Source organism: Ursus arctos, unplaced genomic scaffold, assembly GCF_023065955.2.
Source record: "Ursus arctos isolate Adak ecotype North America unplaced genomic scaffold, UrsArc2.0 scaffold_29, whole genome shotgun sequence".
NCBI classification, from domain to species: Eukaryota; Metazoa; Chordata; class Mammalia; order Carnivora; family Ursidae; genus Ursus; species Ursus arctos.
The window spans coordinates 36,565,651-36,590,383 of NW_026622974.1; the positions used below are offsets into that span (position 1 = coordinate 36,565,651).

Consider the following 24,733-nt stretch of genomic DNA (forward strand, 5'->3'; position numbering starts at 1 on the left):
GTTTTCCTGGGGATTCTACAAAACATTCAAAGAAGAAATAATACCTACTCTCCTAAAGCTATTTCAAAAAAGAGAAACAGAAGGAAAGCTACCAAACTCATTCTATGAGACCAATATTACCTTGATCCCCAAACCAGGCAAAGACTCCATCAAAAAGGAGAATTACAGACCGATTTCCCTAATGAATATGGACGCCAAAATCCTCAACAAGATCCTGGCTAATAGAATCCAACAGTACATTAAAAGGATTATCTATCATGACCAAGTGGGATTCATACCTGGGATGCAAGGGTGGTTCAACATTCACAAATCTATCAGTGTCTTAGATTTTATCCAGAAAGAAAAATTCAAAGATCATATGATTCTCTCAACAGATGCAGAAAAAGCATTTGACAAAATACAGCATCCTTTCCTGATTAAAACCCTTCAGAGTGTAGGGATAGAGGGTACATTCCTCAATCTCATAAAAACCATCTATGAAAAGCCTACAGCAAATATCATTCTCAATGGGGAAAAGCTAGAAGCCTTTCCCTTAAGATCAGGAACACGACAAGGATGCCCACTCTCGCCACTATTATTCAACATAGTACTAGAAGTCCTTGCAATAGCAATCAGACAACAAAAAGGGATAAAAGGTATCCAAATCGGCAAGGAAGAAGTCAAAATGTCTCTCTTCGCAGATGACATGATACTCTATATGGAAAACCCTAAAGAATCCACTCCCAAACTATTAGAAGTTATAGAGCAATTCAGTAATGTGGCGGGATACAAAATCAATGCTCAGGAATCAGTTGCATTTCTATACACGAATAATGAGACTGAAGAAAGAGAAATTAGGGAATTCATCCCATTTACAATAGCACCAAGAACCATACGTTACCTTGGAATTTACTTAACCAGAGACGTAAAGGACCTATATTCTAGAAACTATAAATCACTCTTGAAAGACATTGAGGAAGACAAAAAGATGGAAAAATAGTCCATGCTCATGGATCGGAAGAATTAACATAGTCAAAATGTTCATGCTACCCAGAGCAATCTACACTTTCAATGCCATCCCAATCAAAATACCGATGACATTTTTCAAAGAACTGGAAGAAATAGTCCTTAAATTTGTATGGAACCAGAAAAGGCCCCGAATCGCCAAGGAACTGTTGAAAAGGAAAAACAAAGCTGGGGGCATCACAATGCCTGATTTCGAGCTGTACTACAAAGCTGTGATCACAAAGACAGCATGGTACTGGCACAAAAACAGACACATGGACCAATGGAACAGAATAGAGAACCCAGAAATGGACCCTCAGCTCTTTGGGCAGCTAATCTTTGATAAAGCAGGAAAAAAACATCTGGTGGAAAAAAGACAGTCTCTTCAATCAATGGTGCTGGGAAAATTGGACAGCTACATGCAAAAGAATGAAACTTGACCACTCTCTCACACCATACACAAAGATAAACTCCAAATGGATGAAAGACCTCGATGTGAGACAGGAATCCATCAAAATCCTAGAGGAGAACCTAGGCAGCAACCTCTACGACATTGGCCAAAGCAACCTTTTTCATGACACATCTCCAAAGGCAAGAGAAACAAAAGATAAAATGAACTTGTGGGACTTCATCAAGATAAAAGCTTCTGCACAGCCAAGGAAACAGTCAAAAAAACTAAGAGGCAGCCCACGGAATGGAAGAATATATTTGCAAATGATGCTACAGGTAAAAGACTGGTATCCAAGATCTACAAAGAATTTCTCAAACTCAATACGCGAGAAACAAATAAACAAATCATAAAATGGGCAGAAGATATGAACAGATACTTTTCCAATGATGACATACAAATGGCTAACAGACACATGAAAAAATGTTCAAAATCATTAGCCATCAGGGAAATTCAAATCAAAACCACATTGAGATACCACCTTATGCCAGTTAGAACGGCAAAAATTGACAAGGCAAGAAACAACAATTGCTGGAGAGGATGTGGAGAAAGGGGATCCCTCCTACATTGTTGGTGGGAATGCAAGTTGGTACAGCCACTCTGGAAAACAGTGTGGAGGTCCCTTAAAAAGTTAAAAATTGAGCTACCCTATGACCCAGCCATTGCACTACTGGGTATTTACCCCAAAGATACAGACGTAGTGAAGAGAAGGGCCATATGCACCCCAATGTTCATAGCAGCATTGTCCACAATAGCTAAATCGTGGCAGGAACCGAGATGCCCTTCAACAGATGACTGGATTAAGAAGTTGTGGTCCATATATACAATGGAATATTACTCGGCTATCAGAAAGAACGAGTTCTCAACATTTGCTGCAACATGGACGGCACTGGAGGAGATAATGCTAAGTGAAATGAGTCAAGCAGAGAAAGACAATTATCATATGGTTTCTCTCATCTATGGAACATAAGAACTAGGAAGATCGGTAGGGGAAGAAAGGGATAAAGAAAGGGGGGTAATCAGAAGGGGGAATGAAGTATGAGATACTATGGACTCTGAGAAACAAACTGAGGGCCTCAGAGGGCAGGGGGTGGGGGAATGGGATAGACTGGTGATGGGTAGTAAGGAGGGCACGTGTTGCATGGTGCACTGGGTGTTATACGCAACTAATGCATCATCGAACTTTACATCAGAAACCAGGGATGTACTGTATGGTGACTAACATGATATTATAATAAAACATGAAAAAAAAATGGGCAAAGGATCCGAACAGACATTTCTCTAAAGAAGATATACAAACGGCCAGTAAAGCACAGGGAAAAAATGCTCAACCTCATCAGTCATCAGGAAAATGCAAATCAAAACCACAATGAGATACCACTTCACACCCACTAGGATGGCTATAATCAAAAAGATTACCAACTGTTAGTAAGGATATGGAGAAATCAGAACCCCCACACACTGCTGCTCAGGATATAGAATGGTGCAACCACTTTGAAAAACAGTTTGGAAGTTTTACAAAACATTACAACAGGACCTCACAATTTCATTTCTAGACATATACCCAAAAGAAAGGAAAACATATGCCCACATAAACACTTGGACAACAATGTTAACAGCACTATTCATAACAGCCAAAAAAAATGGAAACAACCCAATGTCCATCAGATGAATAGATAAATAAAATGTGGAAACTATCTACAGTGTAATCTTATTTTTAAAAAATTTAAGCAATTTAAAAAATTTAAATATTGACCCATGCTACAACACAAAGGAACTTTGAAAACACAAGTGAAAGAAGCCCATCACAAAGGACCACATATTGTATGATTCCATTTACATGAGATGTCCCGAATAGGCAAATCTATAGACAGAAAGTAGATTAGTGGTTGCCTAGGGCTTTGGGGTAAAGAAGGGGTGGAGGGAAAAGTGGGGTGACTGTTAATGGGCACAGAGGTTTTTGCAGGGTGATGAAAATGTTCTAACATTGATTGTGATGATGGTCGTACAACTCTGAATATACAAAAAAACCACTGAATTTCTCACTTTAACTAGGTGAACTGTATGGTTTGTGAATTATGCCTCAACAAAGCTGTTATTCAGAAAAATGTTTTGGCCTTACTAAATTAGTCTAGTGACCTGATTAATATAATTTAAAATGTGGACACAGGAGATGTATGAAGATCCAGCCTTCTATAAATTCAATGAATCCCAGAATAACCAACTATTTTAGATTATTGTATCTGAATCTCAACATGAATAAAACTCTTCAAAAAAACAAATTCAAGTGTTTTCTGGATGACAATTTACATGTATTTTAAATGTACCTGCAGGGGCGCCTGGGTGGCACAGCGGTTAAGCGTCTGCCTTCGGCTCAGGGCGTGATCCCAGCGTTATGGGATCGAGCCCCACATCAGGCTCCTCCGCTATGAGCCTGCTTCTTCCTCTCCCACTCTCCCTGCTTGTGTTCCCTCTCTCGCTGGCTGTCTCTATCTCTGCTGAATAAATAAATAAAATCTTTAAAAAAAAAAAAAATGTACCTGCAATGTTCTCTAGATACTTTACTAGATACCATGCTTATTCCAAAGTGAAATAATTTTACGCTATTCAATAAGAGCAACATGAAAAAGAAATTTCATTATAAAGTAGCAAATACATTAAGTTCAGATTCCTCTACTGAACTACTAAAGTATGCCCTGCATATTATAACTAATACAGCATAGTTCCATTTAAAAGATAAATTCTAAGTAATCCAATAAATTTAAAATAATCACTCATCCTGGTCAAGGTCATGGCATGTTCTTTGTAAAAATAGATATACACATATATATGATTATCTACCTATCTATATTCCAAAAGACCTATTTTTATAAGATATATTTTCATAAAGCTTTTTGCCTACTAGGCTCAATGATATTTATACAATGTCATATGAATTTTATAACTGAAAGGAATGTAAAATTTCTCATTCCAGCCACTCCTTTCACACATAAGAAAACTGAGACCTAAACTGGTTAAGTTTTTGTCCAAAATCATGATTGGGAAGTACGTGGTTTGAAACCAAGCTCCCTAATTCCCAAGAAAATGATGTTTTCACCATAACAAAATCCCCCCCCCCAAAAAAAGAACGAACGAAAGAAAAGAAAAAAGAAAATGAATTACTTGGAAAGTCTATTGGTATGTAGATGGATACTAAGTTTATATATCTCTTGGGTGTTTCTATACTTAAATATATATTATTTGTCCATTTCCATCACGGATCATGAGCTCCCAGAAGGCTGCACTCATGCATGTCTACTTAACTGTTCACATATTCAACCTCACTCTCAACTTGTCTCAGCACATATTTTAAAGAATGATTATCAAGGATATTAAAACACAGTGGTAATGATTTAATAACATTATTTAGTTGCCAGTGGAAGGCTTTAGAAAATCTCCATGTAGATGAGTCAATAAATTCCCCAAGAGGAAACCCAGCATGATTGCACTTTGAAAGGATTCTTTACAAACCCGTCTAATTAGAGAGAGCTTCAGCATAGCATCCACCAACCCGACCATGACTCCTGAAAGAAGCTCATGAAATGATTCTTTTTAATGGCTTTACACCAGGTTTGCTTAGAGATCCTTCTCCTTGCTCCTCCTCCTCCCCATTCAAATCTTCCCAGAATTGCCCTACTCCAAAAATTACTCTTTTCTTCTAAACAAACCTCTGGCTACCTCCAAAGCTTCTGTTTATCTAATTCATACTAAGGTGTGAGTTGCTGATAGTTTTAAATCTGGGGAGTGATGTCTCGAGAGGAATTCACATTTTAAAGGTGAGGTTTCTTTTGCTCAAAATTTCAGTAATTAACGTGAGGAGTGAGGGTGATCCTTTGCTATATCAGCAGCACTGTGCTTCAGTCTCTTCTGGGGGCCACGAACATCTCCTGACCCCCTACATTCCAGAAATCAGGGGTCAGCAAGTGGGTGCCCTGCTTGTGAAAAGCTGTTGACCTCTGGGGAAGGAGCTTGTATAGAAGCAAGTGTTAATTTTCAAAATGTGACTGGCTGTGATAGCAGCAACCTCACCTCATCACAATGTCCCTTGGAATGTTTTCCAGTCAAGGGGTCTAGAAGTGATCTGTCATCACTGGTCAGTGGTATAAGCAGTTCATTCTTGTATCCTTGCCCTTCTCCCCTGGACCAGAAACAAAACATACCACCATGCCCTCCTCTTCTTACATTTGAATTTTCATGTGTTCAACATTTGTCAGGGCTTCACCTTCAATGACATGGTCAGGGCCCCAAGAAATTATATTTAACACATGAAAAATGAATGCCAGACCCATTTCTCCATGCCTTGTAATCGAAAGCCACAAAATCTGTGTTTGGGATGTTCATATGTGTGCTTATTCTTGGAACAACATTTATAGACACTTTAAATGATTACCCTCCAAAGTCATAAAAGGGTTTAGTAACACACTTTAATATATAATTTCTTAAGTACTTTTTAATAAAATACAGATATATAATTATAATTATCAATGAATGTATGTCATTTAATATAACGATAAAAGGCTAGTCTTTGAAGTGACATGGTGATTAATATTTACTGTAAAACCTAAAGGAAACAGCAATTTGTACAATATTGCTAAATCAAAAAAATTAATAAAAAATTCTACTCATATTGTTGTATCGTTTTAAAATCACCAACAGCAAAAAGGAAAATGCTCTCCCCATTAATACATATGACTATTCGATCATTACTTTCCCTGTTTTCTCAAGATAGACAACTCTCTTGTTCTTGAATCGTACTAAGCACTAAGGCTGGGATGTACTCACGAGGACTTTTCCCAAATCTCTGTCAAGCTATCAATACCATAGACAAGCATCTTCTACAGATTACTGGAAGTATTTCGTGTCCCTTCATGCTAATCTTCAACGTAAAAATCAATACTGATTTGATGAACTGTTACAAAATCCATGAGGGAATTTATCAACATCCATAAACAGAGTCACATCCTGTGCAAATACTTTTCAAACAGTTATCTGCCTAAATATCTAACAGCCGTGCTGTTTTAAAGTAAAGAAGGAAATCAGGAGCTACACCCTTTCCCCACGTAAACTAGGGAGAGTTTCAAGGCAACTCTGTTTAGCACCGAAAGGAGATCTCACTTAGCTTGGAAAGCAAATCTGCTTTAGCTTGACAAATATATGAAAGGTAATGAGTCAGTGAACAGACAGATTATTTTAATTTCTCGACAGACATATGGTAATGCCTTTCCTATTCATCTCCTAATATGCTATCAAAGTTACTTGTTTTGAAATCTTAAACCATGTATACATTATTTTAGGGATTTTTCAAAAATTAATCCTGTTTTCATTTTTCCAGTTTTGCGGCTGCAAATGCTATTGAGGTTAAAAGTTTTATAGATTCTTTATCATAATTAGTATCTTCCTCCTTCATCCTCTAAGAGGGTCTTTATGGTAATGGGCTTTGGCCTTTGCACTACAACCCTCAAAAGACAGATTGCTGGAGATAACCCCCTGAAATTCCTTACAGCGTTATTTAATACCATAAAGGCCTAGAATCTATTTGTTCGGGAAAGACTGAGACAGAGAAACAAGGTTAAGGAGGGGAGAGGTTTCAATTTGTAGGAGTTACGAGACATAAATAAGTAGCATAAATGCCTTTTTCCTTACTTACAGACCACGGGTCAGGAATCTCAAAACAAAATGGAAAATATATCCTCAATGAAAAACCACACTATAAAAACCTAAGGGATAGCTGACAATATTATTCCTCTTGATTTAAAAAGATAGACATTTCTCATTGGAATCAAAGAATTTGAGGTGGATTTATTTTCTTTTTGGCATTCCATTCATATCATATATTCCTTCCCCGGTAAAAACTGGAATTTAAAAATGTTTATAGAACATTCTTTAACGGTCTATTTTAACTAAGTAAAATGAGCAAAAGATCCAAAATACTGGAAATTTATTCTCTGCAGATGAATAAATACTTCTTACATAGCCAATGGAAAGTGAAAAGAAAGGATAAGCCTCTCTTCCGCCTTACTTAAGTAAATAATTATTATAGATCATGGGTTTTACAGAACCAAGATCATCTCATATCTGTGACAAACAAGAGCAAGCAAGAACACAAACGCTAATCCTTCACGATTACAAGCACCTCAGAACTAATACTTAGACCTCAACTGGCTTCTGCATTTTAGGTTCTCACACTGTGCCCAAGAATAACAGAAATCACAAGACTCTGTGTGCTGGTTACTGTTAGTTATCAACACTCGAGTATGAAACTGTGTAGAGCATTTTTCTGATAAATTAAGTTATAAGTCTTGGTCTGGTTAGTATCACTGCCAAGTTTTAAGTTTGCTGTTTGGTTTTTAAAAGAGTCTGAGAATTTTGGTTAAACGTACTACTTATGCCAATACTCTGTGCAACTAGATGAAATAGGGGGAAAAAAAGAGGGAGGATGTGGTTTTGTAAGCTGCAAAACTCCACATGCTATGTACAGTATACATATATACCATAAACAATTACAATCTCACCATGAGAAAGTCAAAACACTCAGTGAGCCTTCATTTCCTATTATATGTAAATCTTACAAGCTACTGATAGTTTCTTTTCATATTGCTTTTAGAAAAAAAGAAAAAGAAAATGCGGAAAGAAAATACATTAGACCCATCTGAGTATGGCTTAACTTCAAGGATTCATCAGACCATATGTGCAGACACTTGAGATGATGACAGAGTTAAGCTTCCTAGGGTCCTAGAGTCAAAGAAACTCTGCTGACCCCCACTGCTAAGCAGGTGCACTCCTTCCACAGGGGGCAACATCTGCCGATCGGTCATGGTCCCACTCGGTGAGGACCCCAAGAAACTTCCTTGGGAAGAAACAATTTTCTCAGGACTGGCAGCCAGTTTGGGGGATGTAGAGAAATTATATCCATACAAGGCACAGGGGCTGTGTAACCTGAACGTGTTATAGGAACCCTGATGGGTCTGGTTAGCAGCAAAGGCGTTGCTGGAGGGTGAAGGCATGATGTACTGAAGCTGGGGGGACATCCCCGAAATCTGCATGGACAGGCTGGTCTGTGGGCAGCTGAACGTGTCCCCATCTGTGCCGCCCATGGACATGTTTGCCGAGGTGCTGCTGCTCACGCCCACGTAGGAAGGAGTCCTGGGCGCGGCGAACGTCTCGCCGGTCTGGTTGGTGAGCCTGCTGTAGGTCTCGGCCAACGATGTGCTGTACCGGTTGAGGGTGAGGCCAGAGCGGGCACAGGCGGAGTAGTCAGCCGGGGCCAGGCTGCATAGCTGGCTGGTGTTGGGCCCCAGGTGGAAGGCAGGAGAGGAGCAAGGGGAGCCAGACAAAAGATGAGGGTGGGTGGCAGGAACGCCACTCCCAGAGCCTTGGAGCAATGTGGAAGAACTCGTATTTCCTACAAAAGAAGTTGAAATGTAAAGAGCAGAGACTCCATGACCATGTTTTCCTTTCAATTTTGTGAATATGAGCTGGACACAGCTTGTCACAAGGAAGCCTACATTGAACGATGAAAAGGAGACACTCTTGGCTCTCAAGGAATTATAATTTAACTGAATTCAAAAGGAAATATTTTAGACACAGATCCTCTCAATATTTCCAAGGTATATGATCTCCCCAGGCAATAATTTTTTTTATTGCAGAAGATATCAGGACACTGCCACATAGAATTTTCACATTTTCTTCCTCCATTAGCTCTCCTCAAGTTTTCTGATTTTCTATAACAAATATTACAAATACTGACTTTCCTGGCAACTTTATAACTTTCATCTTACTCTATCTTGTTCCAAAAATATAGCCATCACTTCTTCTTTCCGTATTTTACTCTTTCAGCAGACCTTGCTGTGGATCAGTACGTTTTCCCGCAAGAGAACAGAAGGAACTTCAAGGAGAGAGCCAAATTAGTCAAAGACACACCCAGCCTCAAACATACCTGCAGCTTTCCCCTGAAATCCCGTGTGCATCAATGGCTACCACATGGGGCTGTTACAAGAAGGCAATAGTCTAGAACCTCAAAAATCTCATTTCCTACCAGAAAACAGGTTGGTGAATCACATGCTAACACAAGAGCAGAGGCCCACCAAATAAACAGTCCTGTGAAACGGACAGGGTGGTTGACCCTGCGTCCAATCAATAACGGTGGTGGTGGCCGTCTCCCCCTCTCCGGATTCGCTGGCAGATTGATGTTTGCAAACTTGACAGAACGTAGGGGGAGAGGAGAATTCCAACAGGCTGGACAGGTTGTAAAGCCTTCATTGCTCCAGCAACAGTGTTTTATATAGCTTCTCAAAATAATCTAAAAGCCCAATCCAGTCAATGATAATTATCTAAAACCCAGCCCGTTAATTGTCACTGGGGTGCTGGGCAGGATCAGGCATAAAAGCCTGAGTGCAGGAGCGGGCTGAGAGTCCTACCCGCGAGCAGAGGAGGAAGCGCCGTCCATTCGCACGCAGCTCCCTCGGAGGAAACACTAGCCTGAACTTGGGGAAACGCTGAGAGGCGAGCCCAGGGAAGTCTGCCGAGGGCGCCTGCCCTCCTCAGCATAAATCCAACGGGCGAACCCTGCCTAGAGGCCACTCTGCTGCAGGAAGTGAGGAAAGAAGTTGGCAAGGAAGGGTGAACACGGACCGGCACTGGCGACTCCCTGTGAGGTGGGCCTGGCACAATTAGTCCAGCTCTAATTTCCACAAGAGGTTTAAGGGTGAGGTAAAGGTCCTGAACTAGATACACGGCCTAAAGCATGCAAGACTTAACCTACGACCCCAAGAGCCATTTTTCTGGTCCCCATCCCCACTCCTCACAGAAAAGAGATGGATCCTGTCACAAGAGGATGTTGGTGATGAGGTCGCCATGGTGGGTGCCCATGACGACAGGTGTAATTTTCCAGTGCCCAGGCTTCCAGTCAAGAACCGGCTGTATATATGACCCAGGAGACTTTGCGTTTTACCTTGCTTGGGAATTCCAGGGATATCTTCAAAGGTGAGAGTCCGTAGTGAAGGTCTCCAGAATGCATATGACTCCACAAGGGCTTCCAAACCCATTCTAAATGGAAGGATTGGGATGGAGGTGGACAAAAGAAGCCTCGTTAGGAACGGTTGGAGCTTTCGCCAGTAATAAGCAGCTCAGAACACATCACTGGTGTTGACAGTGTCCCCCCACACTGGTAGGGTAGGAGCTTGGCACAGGCAGAAAGAAATGCTTCAGAGATGGGCTACCTTCTGTCACCAGGAGCACAGGACGACGAAAACCACCCAAGATATGCTGTTAACATTCTCAGAAAACTAAGCCGACCTCGGAGAGTAAGAAGCTGTCCCTCTGTGCTAAGGAGCTCAGTGAAGCAGTCCATCCTGGCCGGAGGTGAGTCCAAGGCTCTGGTGTGATCTGGAACCCACCCTCTCCCCCTGTAACATTACTTCTCCCTCTGACGAGGAAGGCTTTGCCACCAAAGCTTGACACCGTAAAGCCACTTTTTCTGAAGAGGCGTTTCTGCCCATCAGTTGGTGCCTTGGTAGGTCGCTTTAGAAGAGCGCTCATCCAAAGAAAACTAACTTCTCTCTGGGGGAGCACGATCTCCATCACACCCAGTGCGGCCAGGACAGGCTCTCCCTCCAGCAACAGGGAGTCCAGGGGGGTTGGAGGCAGCACTGACCTCTCAGCCCCACATGCAGAAGGAACACAAAAAGGTGATCTCACAGGCCGGTACCGTCTATGGCTCTAGTATTAGCAACAAACATTCTTTTCAGGCCCCTACATACACTTAGTGAACGGATACTTAAAGAGACAGGATAAGTTGATTGTAAACTATTTATATGACATATATATGTGTATATGTGTGTGTGTATTTGGAAACAAGGGTAACACTCTAGATACTTACATAAATGTATGCATCTCCCACTTGAAGTGATTGAGAGTCCTCCTCTCCTGTATCAGATAACTACGTCCTCTAGGTTCTGGAAATGCGCTTCACTCAACCAGCCCATTCTTAAGACCTCATCAGTTGTCCCTCAACTACCAAAACCCTAAGCAATTTGTTCATCTTAATAACACTGTGGTTTTCACGAAAACATAGAGCTCCGTTGTCGGAAATGCCTATTTTCTGAGTATCAAACAACATTCAGACTTCTCTTGTGGTTGTTAGATACAGTTTTATTTAACATAGATAATCTGTATTTAATGCATATGTTAAAGAGAGGGTCTTTAATCACTTGCGCTCAACTCGCTACCTCCTCTGGATACCTTGCATCCCCAACTCAAGGACTACGAACTAAGGCTAGAGGAATCCCCTGGCCCCAGGAGTCATACCACCTACAAAACACAGTGAAAACTCTCTACACACTCGTAGTAAGGGATATGTGCAGATAAAACCATCTCACACAACCTGCCCTACTGTTCTAAGGTGTCACACGCTGAATTTACTTCCTTAGTGTTCAGAGTGTAGACTCCATTGGTTTGTTGATGTGTGTCATGACTCCACGGAGCATCACTACCCCATCTTAGTGACGGGGGAGAGCAGTGTGCGTGTGGATGGGTGGTGCGGAGTGCACGCACAGGCTTGTGCGCATCACCCATGCTCGTAGCAGTCCACATCGGGCCCTGACCCACCTCTCAAGTCACTAGTTCACAGGGCGCCGCTGTGGGAGCACTTCCAAAAGCCATCAGCAGCCCCACACAGGTGCTAGTACAGGGCTGCCAAAGGGGAGAGCCGGGCACAGAGCAGAGCTGCACCTGCCCTCTGCCTGGGCTGCACCGAGCCTGAAGGGCAGAATCTAGGTCTGGATGTAATCAGTATTCTACAGAGAGAGGGACTATTTCACAGTAACAACACTGGATGGGGGTCAGGGGAACTGGGCTGTGGCTCCAATTCATTAAAGTTCACTGTGTGACCCTAAGTAAATGTTTTAAACCCCTGGACTTCAGTTCCCCACAAAGCGAGGGTCAGACTACAAAAGCTCTGCAGCCTTTCCCAGCTCTAAAATTGTTTGCTCCTAAGTGATTTTTCCAAAACCAGACATCATATCTGTGGCTGACTATGAGCCAAATGCAAGCAAGATCTATCTACTCGATAATATTTTATGTACATTAAAGTATTGATTTGGGGGCAGTTTGGCAGCTTGGTCAGTCCCAAAACCCCACATAGCCTGCAGGTTGCATTTAATACTCAACTAATGAGTGCTGGGTACTATTTACCTGATTACTCTATATTTAGCTTGTACTAAGTTTTATGACTTTCTAGAAACAAGCTTTTTTAAATGCTAAAGCATGTCAGGATGCAGTTTTGTATAAAACTGCTTTTTTACTACCACATCGATGAGTTTTAATGATTCTGGTTTTAAATATTAAGGATACCAAAGCAGTCATGGAGTGGTCTCGAGGGGAGTTTGCTAAGAGGTAATTAAACAGCATCCACTGGATTAGACCTGTATTAACTATGGAGATGAGCATTCCTGCGTTATTTGTTTCAGCGGTGTAAACTTCCTTGTGCTTCAAATACAAACCCATACACCCAGTTCTTGGGGAGACATCATTGATCATCACAAACATAACCCAAAGCTTTAAAGACATGCTCTGAAAATGTCGTATCTACAAGTGATCTGACTTAGAGCTATTGATATTTTTCTGGAGGCTGCTGTTTCACACTGCAAGTTCCAGAAAGGATTTCAGATATTTTGCAGGAAACTGTTATAAAATATTTATTAGCTGAATCTGGACTTTTTAAAAAAGGCCTTCATTTTCTCCAGTCATGGAGACTTTTCCCATCTAGTTAAAGAAAAGATAAAAGGCACCTCCAGCAGGAGTGTAGCCAAGGCGATAATTTATACAAGATGCCTTTGAACAATTTCCACATTTTATCACCACCCTAATTTATGCTATCAAATGGCCAAGTTTATTTAGTAAAATGGTTATGTTTTTCCTGAAGTATTTAAAGCAAAGAAATTTCTGTACCTTCCTGAGTAAAAAGTTTTATAGGGTCAAACCTAAGGCCTAACTGAAGAATGAAACTATTCTCAGCACATAAATTCTCTTTCACGTAGCAAATGTCTTACAGGAGAGCTTTTAAGGGCTGAAGCTACTGATTCCTATAAAATAGGCTGTAGAACCATAAATAACCAGGAAGGGATAATTTTTAATTAAAGCAAATTGTTTTATAAAGTTTAAAAAAATCACAAGTCCATGTTTATTTCTTGTCCTGGTTAATTTGTTTATTTCATATATGGGGGAAAATAAAAACAGAATTTATACTAAGAAGTAGTAACAATAAGACAACAGACACGGATTTTAAGGAAATATAATGAACTTTTTCTCATGGGCTTTCTTCTCTATTTATATGAAAAAATATCACTCCCTCCCCAAGCCCCTCAACCCAATGCACCCTCCAAGTCTTACATTATAACTTCAACTTTTTTTAAAGGAAAATAATACATAATTTTTTTTTAATTTTTTAAAGGAAAATAATTTTAATTTTTTTAAAGGAAAATAATACATAACATAAAGTTAGAAATCTATAAGCTGACCAAATTCCCTCTTCTCCATACATGAGTTGTTGTATTTATCAATGGAAAATGTTAAAATTAGATTTCTAAATAGAGAATGTTGATTTATAAATATTTAGCACTCCAAAATAGGCACTGAACAGCTACCTACCATAAGCAGCAAAACTAATTTTAAGGAGACAAAAAGTGAAATTATTCCTTTCACTCATAAGAAAGCTATGTATAGACTCAACATAATTTTCCTGTACTGATACTGCTTAAACATTTGGAGCAAAACAAAAAATTTAAAATCTAACAAAATTTAAAAAGTGTTAAAACATAATTCCTTATGTTCTGTATGTCCATTAAAAACTTTAAAAGTTTTAGAGTCAGGAAAGAAATCATAGCAAGCACCACGAATGCCAAACCTATATACCAGTAAAACAAAGGGAAGGAAAAAATTACTACCAAACCTAGCATTCTAACCTCATGATAACAAACAAGGAGCTTAGCTGGTTTTTTTTCACCAATCCCACCGATTTTTTTCACTTACCAAATTCAAATGCCTTTCCATTATGCTGACATTTCTAGAATTCTTCCTGAAAACTTGTCATAGGCACCTATCATCTCACTTCTATTTATAGGTTTATTCACTATTGTTATCTACCCAAAATCCACCTTTAAAAATATTTTTAAATGTATTGCTTCAAAAATGAACGGACAGTATCCAAGCAGTGTGATTCCCCCAGTATCGATAGCAGTGAGGTGTCTGCTAGGTCAGTCCTACGGGAGAGCCCGGACACGGTTCCCGGCTGTATGCTCCTCAAGCCTCAGTACTGCCTTCCTGGAGTTTCAGTGAGTTTTAATAAATGTGTTCACTGCTTAAAAAAATAATGAAATGAAAGTAATGCAAGACCTTAAATGGATAAATACTATACTACTATAACCAAAACCACAAGATGATTCCATCAAAGTATTTGTCAAGGTAGAAAAGAAGTCGCCCCAAAGGCTCCCATTAGTCCCACACCGGTGACCTTCTCAGTTACTATTCAGCTTTTAGAAACTCCTCCGGACAGCAAAGTTAACCAAGAGCTAATGTAACATAACAAGAGCCAAGCAAAGTTGTTCTCACATTAAAAACAAACATCTAAAAAGACAGAATGATTTCAATATATCAGACAACGGGCATTACAGGAACACCTGCAAATCTTCCTACAGAATAAAGAATTTCAGAGGGAATTATCAGTCCTATTACTGGTCAGTCTTGTTGATGTACACGCACTAAACCCAATGCATCGCAGCTGCATTTTCGTCCTCGTGCTGCACGGTGTTTAAACAATGCCCCTGCATGAGAATATTCGGCAAGCACTTGACTGTATTCTGATAAAAGATCTCTGTGTGCAGCAGCCTTGCCCAAATAATCAGCTGAAAGAAACTAAACTCTGGACTACCACCTGATTGTTTTCTCTCTACAATTTTAAATCAAACTGTCCCTAAAACAAAACAATTGGAGATTTCGACTTCCTGCACACGTAGCCTATACCAACTTTTCAAGAATACCAAGTTTTCAAGAAGTATTAGAATAATTTCTGGAGTAAAAATCTCTCAAATATTTCTTTTTAAAAGCTTTAAAAACATTCCAGTCAAAGCCTTCCCCTGAAAAGGCATCTGGAGAGCGTTAGTCTATTATTACTCTCTATTACTATCAATACTCATTTAAGAAAATGTTGCACTGAACTAAACAGGAATAGAATCGTATCGATAAATTCAAAAACCCTTGGCACCCAGACAAGGGTGATCTGCTTTCTGATAAAAGTCACAGAGTGGAATTCATTATGGTTGCTCTCCCTCCTAGTACAAACACCATAAAACACGACACAGAAAAAATAAACAAGTGTGTGGCTGTCAGCTCAGCCAAGACAAATTTGGAAACTAAAGAACATCAGCTCTCTTGGCAATGGGGAGTAGTTTCATATTCCAGTTGGAAATCAGAGGCAACGGAGAGGGAATGGAACCCCATCATATTCCGAAGACAGAATCAATAGATTGTTGTGACATCACTAAGCAAATTACAAAACAACATGCAGAGAGGCTATTGACTTGGAATACTGAAGCCCCAGGGCCTGAAGGGCAGGCTCTCAACTTGAGATACTGAAGCCCCTGAGTCTGAAAGACAGGTTTTCTCAAGGTCCCTTCAGAGGTGGCATGCACTGTGCACCCTGAGAACTTGCACTTTTCAGCCAGCATCCCACATCAAAATTCACCTTAGGAACAGGCAGGCCATAGCACTACGCCAAAAATAAGTTACACCCAAAGCCCAGCGGTACCGACAAATTTTAATCCTCATCAGAAAATTATTTCAAAACAATGTCAGTAAATTTAACCATTTACCTTGCAATGGAAAAGTCACAACAACAAATCAAATATATTTATCAGAGCCAGAATGTTCTTCACCAAGTCTTACCTGTTACGCCCAGAGTCTCGGAAGCCTTTGGCAAATGGATTCCTATCTATCTTCAGGCGAGTAATCTGCAGAGTACAAAAAAATCATATTGAGTATTATAAATGTCAAGTAAGGTGATTAAAAACAGAAATGGTGGAAGAACTACAAGTAATTCCAAAACTGACTGCATTCCTCTCCCCTATTTCTCAGGTATTTTATTATCTTAGCTGCAAAGCTAGAAGAAAATTTCAGAAATCACCCACACATGCATTTGCTATGAAAGAGACATTCCCCACCCCTATTCACTCTGCAAATAAAATATGTTTTGCTTTTAACATCACTGGAGAAGGAACTTCTTTTTTTGTTTGTTTGTTTCTACAAGATGTTTATTACGGCATTATTTATAATGATTAAAAAACCCAGAATAACCTAATGTCCAAAAACGGGTCTGATTAAATACGACAGGGGATAGATCTACCATGGCCATTGTCATCAGAAGTCTATTTTATTTTATTTTTTAATTTTTTTATAATAATATTTTTTATTATATTATGTTAGTCACCATACAGTACATCCCCGGTTTCCGATGTAAAGTTCGATGATTCATTAGTTGCGTATAACACCCAGTGCACCATGCAATACGTGCCCTCCTTACTACCCATCACCAGCCTATCCCATTCCCCCACCCCTCTCCCCTCTGAAGCCCTCAGTTCGTTTCTCGGAGTCCATAGTCTGAGTCTCCTGTTGATAACCTGTCCTTTGACAATCTCTCTGAACTAAAGCTCTTCCCTTTGACTCTGTGACATGGTTTAATCCTGTTCCTCTTGGTAATGGGTAACATCCAACTTCTATCTAGTCAAGTTACTTACAACACTTGAATGCCGTTAAGCTCCTACGTATCCCTCTCTTCTTCAGAATTAGGTAATACATGCTTCTTTAACTTTTCTGTCTCTGTATTTTTCTTTGTCGCTCTTTATATCCTCTTTATGGCTCTCATCTGAAAATTTTATTCTTTCCTCTGTTTTCTGTTGAGTCCTGACCTGGTCAGAGTCCTACAGTGAATGTCTAACCAGAGCTAACCACTACTGGAAGGCTCTAATGAGATTAAATCTTATTCATGTAGTAGAAATAAATGTTTTAAGTTTAGCAGAAATTTGGGGGTGGGATTTTTACAAATGGTCTAATCATCTCCATTAAAAAAATTTTTTTAGTTATACCATCTTATAATTGATACTAATAACATCTCATCTATTTCTTAATAGATCTCCGCCTTGCCCAAAGGAAGTTACAGCCTATTTTCTAAGAATCACAACATGCTTTGTTTTCTGTGCTCTTTGGTTTAGTGGAATCTACAAAGTTAATGAACATACTTCCGATGGTGCCATTTTGACTAAGGACAAATGAACACTGTTGGATAACGCTAAGGAAAAGAAAACGCATCTCTGAAAAGTCATCCACAATCCCCTTATACTGTCCTGAAGGAATTCTGTATAGTTCATTACAGCTTCTTTGTTCATTTAAATAATTTAAATGTTCATTTAAAATAGTATTTCAAAAAAGAGTAGAGATGTATATAACGGTGCCTTGTCTGAATAGAGGTATGTTACTATTGCCATTATTTTTATTACTCAGTTCATACTATGTATGCTGCACTAAGACTTTTATATGCATATTTCATTTAATTCTCATGGCAACTTAAATGTAGTTATTATCCCAATCTTATGTTTTCTTTTAAACCAAGGCTTAAGTTCCCTATGATCGTAAGGTTATTTGTCCGTAGAGCTAGGCTGGGACCCTGGGCTTCAGAGCGCCGCGCTGTTCACCACCACCAGGCTAAGGTGCTTATCAGTGTTCCATGAGCTCTGAAAATAGGAGCCAGGAAGTTAAAAAAATGAACATCATTGTGTCTGGTCATTATCAATTCCCCTTCTTCAATTTCTTTACCCTATTACTCGATTTGTCTAAGTTTGTCACTTGGCAATCATCACCAACATGTACCAAAAGCGCACTGCATCTTGTTTACTGTATCACAGAAGCTGGGAGAAAAATACACAGTTGACATTGTCAATCTGTTTGTGTTTGAGAGACAAAAGTGACAGATAAACTGGGGTTGCTTGAAAGGTACTGAATGTCTCTCCTCTTTTCTCCTCAGGCGTTATATTTTTCCTTAAAAAAAAAAAAGTCTACCACAGACCACATCAGCCTCAACTACATCATTACATTTTATGAAAACTGGCCATAACTGCATGGACTAAATAATTGCCTTGAATCAATTTCCCACCTACTTGACACAGCCTTAAAGAAACACATACGCTTACCTATACTGAAAAGAAATATTTCACTTTTGAAATTATTACTAATTTTATGAAAAGATTACTCCACAACTGCTATCTCTCAGACTATAAGCATATGTATCACCCTCTGTCACAATTAAAGCATATCTTGAAAGAAATAGCCCTTTTTGTATATATACCAAAATGATTATGTAAGATAAATGCTTCTGAAATATTTCCTATAATACATGGATCATAGTTTTAAGGCAATGTGAATTATCAAATCCCATGTTCTATTATACAATCCAGGTTTCATACTCTACATGTCTATTTCCTAGGCAATATACATGCTTTTTATTTTTATTTATTTTTATTTTTTTTGTAGAGAAAGAGAGAGTTAGTGGAGGGGAGGGGCAGAGGGAGAGAGAATCTTAAGCAAGCTCCATGCCCAGTGCAGAGTCTGACTTGGGGCTCAATCTCAGGACCCCGAGATCATGACCTGAGCCCAAATCAAGAGTCAGCTAAACCACCCAGGAGCCCCCACATGATTTCTAATTTTAATTATGACATCATGATTCAACATCTCAAAACGGAAAGCAAACCTCTACTGTTAGTCATGAGACACATTCTTTTCTTAAGAAATTCTCACTAGAAGTAGCCTTACTTGGGGAATCACGGATAAAAAATTGTTTATATAGATACACACACACACACACACACATACACACATCCTGGATGTCTTATATGGCAAATGCTTTATGACACTTCATAACATTTAGATACCATGAAAAAGATAACTAGCTTTCTACTGACACCTGAAATGAAGAGTCTAGAAAGACAGCAATTCTGAGAACAATACCTGCTGATTCTGATAGGCCGTGACAGTCGTGAAGACAGTTTCTGGAAAGGAGAATGCCTTTACTCCCTCCCCAGATGGAACAGGCTTGATGGGAGAAAGATCATCCCCGCAGTCTTTACGGATGACATGGACCCGAGGTTGGTATTTGTGCATAGAATGAAGAATAATCTGTGTCAAGGAAAGAAAGCCAAATATATCAAGAACTCTGCCCAATCTCAACACCATGACTAAATGTTTAATGTGTAAAATAAATCCCAGTTGGAAATGAAAATTTCCAAGGATGTAAAAGTGCCAATCTAATAAAGTATGTCAAAACTGGAAAGGGAGGACTAAGAAGTTATTTGTAAAATACGCATAAAAATACTAAAGGAAAAAAGTCATTATTTTGGTGGAACTCTGTGTACAACTATGAACTTAACATCTAATTTTCTGTTTCTGAAAATACAAGAATAAATTCATCTGCGTTTTATTTATAATGAGCCAAATGGAACATAAGAGTCCAAACCAGTAAAACTAAAAATGAGATTGAAATGATTATTTAAATTCCACCACACCCATTTCCTAAAAATAAGTATTTGCACACCACGGTTTTCTTCAGAGAACATTTTTTCTCTATTGGTGACAGTAACATGTCTATTCAAGGGCAAAAGGAATTCTAAGGATATCCAAGAGTCTGCCTTGTGTGTGGCTTACAACATCCCTGGTTTGCCTGGAGAACCCAATGTCCATGTCTCCATCACAGCAAAATTTCCAAAACCCAGGCACCTGGGGATGGAAAAGCTGGTGCACTCAGACTCTTCTAGGGCAATCTGATAATATGGTTCAACTACTTTCTACCCCATGATTCCACTTCTGAGAATTTAGCCAAGAAAATATTTCAAATCCAAAAAAAAAGCACTTCATGTATAGAGATGGGCAGTGCACCATCTTGTAACAGTGGAGAAACCATAAACCACTTACATGAGTAGATTGGTTAAGTAAATGAAAGTCCATACAGTGGGACAGGTGTTATTCAGCCACGACTAAGTGCTATTTAGGACATTTTTAACCACAAAATAAAATGCTTCTTTTTAAACCTTAAATGATCCAAGTTGTTTACAAACTAATCACAACGACATGAAGACAGTAAAAAGGACCCACAGAAAGATAAGAAGAGTGATCATCTCCGGATAATGAGATTGTGGGTGAATTTTTTTCTTTTTCTTTATATTTTATGCTTTCAAGGTATAGGAGATAAAATTTTAAAAAATAGCCTTATCCAGTGAAATTTTCTATTGGCTGCTGGGAGTCCACATTCAGGTATTATCAATGAGTTCAGTTAATAGAGCTGTATCTTCCCTGAGTTACACGATTTGAATTCGGGTTTGGGGAGTTGGGAGTTTAGAGGAGAAATCCTTTTCTTTTTTTTTAATGATTTTTTATTATATTATGTAAGTCACCATACAGTACATCCCCGGTTTCCGATGTAAGGCTCGATGATTCATTAGTTGCGTATAACACCCAGTGCACCATGCAATACGTGCCCTCCTTACTACCCATCACCAGTCTATCCCATTCCCTCACCCCCCTCCCCTCTGAGGCCCTCAGTTTGTTTCTCATAGTCCATAGTCTCTCATGTTTCATTCCCCCTTCTGATGACCCCCCCTTTCTTTATCCTAGAGGAGAAATCCTTAAACAAAGTCTTGGAAAAGCACAGTGGTTGACCTGCCTCGTGTTTTTCAGGATATGAGCAGTTTAACAAAGCCAAATTCAGAATATTTGACCAGCCCCAAAACAAACAGCCCTAGACCTAGACAGCGTGGTTGCAACCACCAGAGGATGTCTTTCCCCTCTGGCAGTAACCAGCACAGTGGTCAGTTTTGTTTTGTTTTGTTTTTTACCCTAAAATTCTCTTTCTATTGGTGGAGGAGATGCCTGGATGGCAGATCTGATGACGGCGCCCACCAGACCTGCTTGATGGGGGGCAGCGTGAGTATCACCTGCGGATACACACATGAATCTGCAAGCTCTGGAAAAGTCTCTTTCCAGGTCTAAAAAAAGGACAGAACTTCAGTAACCCTTCAGTACTGTTTTGCAAAACATGATTTTCTTTGCGCGTGTTTACACCAGGTCATAACACAACATGTACAACTGGTCATGTGAGTCAGGTAAAACGTCTTAAAAACATAGGTGCAAGACTGATTCTAATGATTCTAGTGATCAGCAAATTCCAGAGTAGAAGAGAAATTGGAGAAAGCCACTTTACATCAAACAGACAAAAATAAGAACATAGCTCATTTCAGAAGATTAAAACAAACTGCCTTGGGTTGAAGGAAATAAAAACTGATTTGGGTTTCTGTTTACTAGTCAATGAACATAGGTTCTTGTTTTATGAAGTCTTTGTTCTCTCGAGCAGATTTCTCCACATAGCTATACATATTTAAACTTTATTTCTTTCTATCCTTACAGAATTTCCAAACTGACATAAGGTGGGGTACACTGAGGTAGGGTATAGAAATAGCTGATGTAAGGGTGCCTGGGTGGCACAGCGGTTAAGCGTCTGCCTTCAGCTCAGGGCGTGGTCCCGGCCTTACGGGATCGAGCCCCACGTCAGGCTCCTCCGCTATGAGCCTGCTTCTTCCTCTCCCACTCCCCCTGCTTGTGTTCCCTCTCTCGCTGGCTGTCTCTATCTCTGTCAAATAAATAAATAAAATCTTAAAAAAAAAAAAAAGAAATAGCTGATGTATGCCTATGTCTGCACATTAAAGGGCAACTGCCAACAATAATTTGGAGATCTTTCCAGCAAAATAACATGCTTTCAATATTATCTATAGGGATTTAATACATCTCCGGATGTTTTCGGGGAATGCTTAACAAGCCTCAGTTCTTCTGCATAAAATAGCATTATTTGCTTTTTAATGATCTATCAAACTTATAATGATGAGTGGTCAATAACATTTTGCTTATGTAATAAAACAAGCAGAACCAGGAGAACTCCTGGCCTTATAAACAAGGAGACCACAATGATAACGCTGAAACTCAAATAATTATATCTGATCTGCATTTTCCATGCTCTCTGTTCTGTTTAAAAGGAGGATTTTTTTTTTTCTTTTTGGCATTACCTAGTAACACAGATAGCCACATGGACTAATGTTCATAAATACAGAATGCTGTCCATATGCAGGTTAATACATGTTTTTTCTACTCTAAAGACACTAGTTTTGAGTCAAAAGAAGCATATTATTTATCTTTAATGTGAAGGGCCTAACGCGCCTGAAATTTGATAGACATGCCAGCTGTGCCTTACAAAACAGCTCAATAAGGAAACATTACCTGCTGACTCTGGAAATTTTCTAGATGACCTAAATGCCAGTGTTGGCACAAGTCAAGGAAAGGGCCAAGGAGGAGCAGATCCTTGGCTCCTGCATTACTGATGACATCTAGCCCTGACTCACTGTAAATGGCAGGGGTCAAGACAGTGACACCGAATCACAAGCTCCATAGCAAGATGGCCTTGGTTTTGTTTCACACACACTGTATATGAAACACTCCTTATACATATGCATGTTAAAGTTCATCAGCTCATCTGATTCACTCAAAATTCTCTGGCTTTAATATAACACATGAGAAAACCAAGCCCTAGAGAGCCAAACTGACATGCTTATGAACATGAACCTGTTGGATCTCCAAGCTGTTGCAAGTTCCTTCAAAAAGGAGATCTTGGCAATCTCCCCTGTAGTACCTTGCCTCCCCGCCCCCCCGATTCTCAAGCAGAAATGGGAAGAGGATGAGGGCAAACTCAGAGCTAGGGTGACTCTATGTCACTGACTCCTCAGCAGCTGAGAAAGAGACCCTCCACAGGTCCCCTGACTATGGCAGACTGGCCACGCTTCCTTCCAAAGTACCCCAGCACTGGGGCATGAGTCCTGCCAAGGTTTAAAGGTGCCATTACCTGTTAAATGTCTTCTAATTTTTTAAAGATTTATTTATTTGAGAAAGAGAGAGAGAACGGGGAGTGCAGAGGGAGAGGGAGACAGAATTCCAACCAGACTCCCTGCTGAGCATAGAGCCCAAGGTGGAGCTTGATCTCACAACCCTGAGATCATGACCTGAGCCAAAATGGGGAGTCGGACGCTTAACTGACTGAGCCACCCAGGTGCCCCTCCAATTTTTTAGGGAAATGCTCATCTAAATGTTTCCGTCCAGACAACAAATTCCAGATGAATAAGGAAACATGCACACGATGAGAAGGAAATATCTTAGAAGCATGCTAACCATCTGCACATTGGTAGCCCAAGGACCCGTCTTAGACTGCATACAATCTAACATAAAGCTGGCTACAGATTCCCCAAGGAGTAAGTAGAGATTATAAAGTCTTTACAACATTCAAAGATTAGTTGTGGAGTAGTAGGACATTCCACTCTAGATTCTCACCAGTACTCCTCTCTAAACAATCCCTGGTATTTAAGAAGATGAAGTCACATTGAGGAAAACCCAATGCCATATAATTTCACGTCTCATACAGGTCTAGGTCCAGTCACAGCCCTGTGAGGATGTGAATCTATGTTAAACACACCGTGTTTAATAGAAGTCCCAAGTCTACATGCAGTTCTCAGGGCACTATGTTGAATGCTTACATACCTTTTGCATAGTAAAACTTGAACTGAGAGGCCAAAAAAAAGTAAGAAAGCAAGTTAGAAAGTAAATTTAAAAATCACCTCTCATTTGAGTGTACAGCTTGAATAACTAGAAATTAGTGTCACTTCCTTCAGAATTTGCGGTCAGGAGAACCTCAACCATAGGATGGCAGAGGGGTGAGTCCCTAAGAGGTCTCTGCATCAGGAAAAGGACTACTGAATGAGAGAGTCCCACCATAGTGGTACTACTGTCTTCCTAGATGCTGAATCATGTCAACAGTGGACTAAGAAACAAATGCCTAATCTCTAATATCACCTCATCTGGGTCATCAAACTGAGTAAATAAACACAACAGACATGTTCCCATGAAACCTTCCCAATCTCTCCTGGCTGGAATAATGTGGCGTTTGTACTTCTCTGAGCCAACACCATGATTATCTGTGTGCACGTCTTCTCTCCCCATCGAGGCTAGATCACTGAAGGCAGAGACTGTGGCTTTTTACGTTGTACTACCTTTTACAAAGTCTTAAAAAATATACATTTTTAAAATAAATAATGGAAGAGAGCATTTCTCCTCCTGCATTTTCCTCTGGCATCA

At 39.8% G+C, this 24,733-nt stretch overlaps 1 protein-coding gene across 1 annotated transcript in view; it reads right to left on the minus strand.

The window, feature by feature from the left end:
* Nucleotides 1-5,876: 5,876 nt before the first annotated feature.
* The window catches only part of TBX18 (T-box transcription factor 18), a 29,257-nt gene continuing 10,400 nt past the window's right edge, over nucleotides 5,877-24,733 (minus strand). Inside the window, exons 5-8 of the mRNA XM_026506982.4 lie at nucleotides 19,520-19,687; nucleotides 16,409-16,473; nucleotides 10,422-10,516; nucleotides 5,877-8,873 (exon numbers count right to left, since the gene is read on the minus strand). Of these exons, the coding sequence (XP_026362767.1) occupies nucleotides 8,149-8,873; nucleotides 10,422-10,516; nucleotides 16,409-16,473; nucleotides 19,520-19,687 (1,053 nt within the window). The 3' untranslated portion in view covers nucleotides 5,877-8,148. The remainder of the gene's footprint in view (nucleotides 8,874-10,421; nucleotides 10,517-16,408; nucleotides 16,474-19,519; nucleotides 19,688-24,733) is intronic.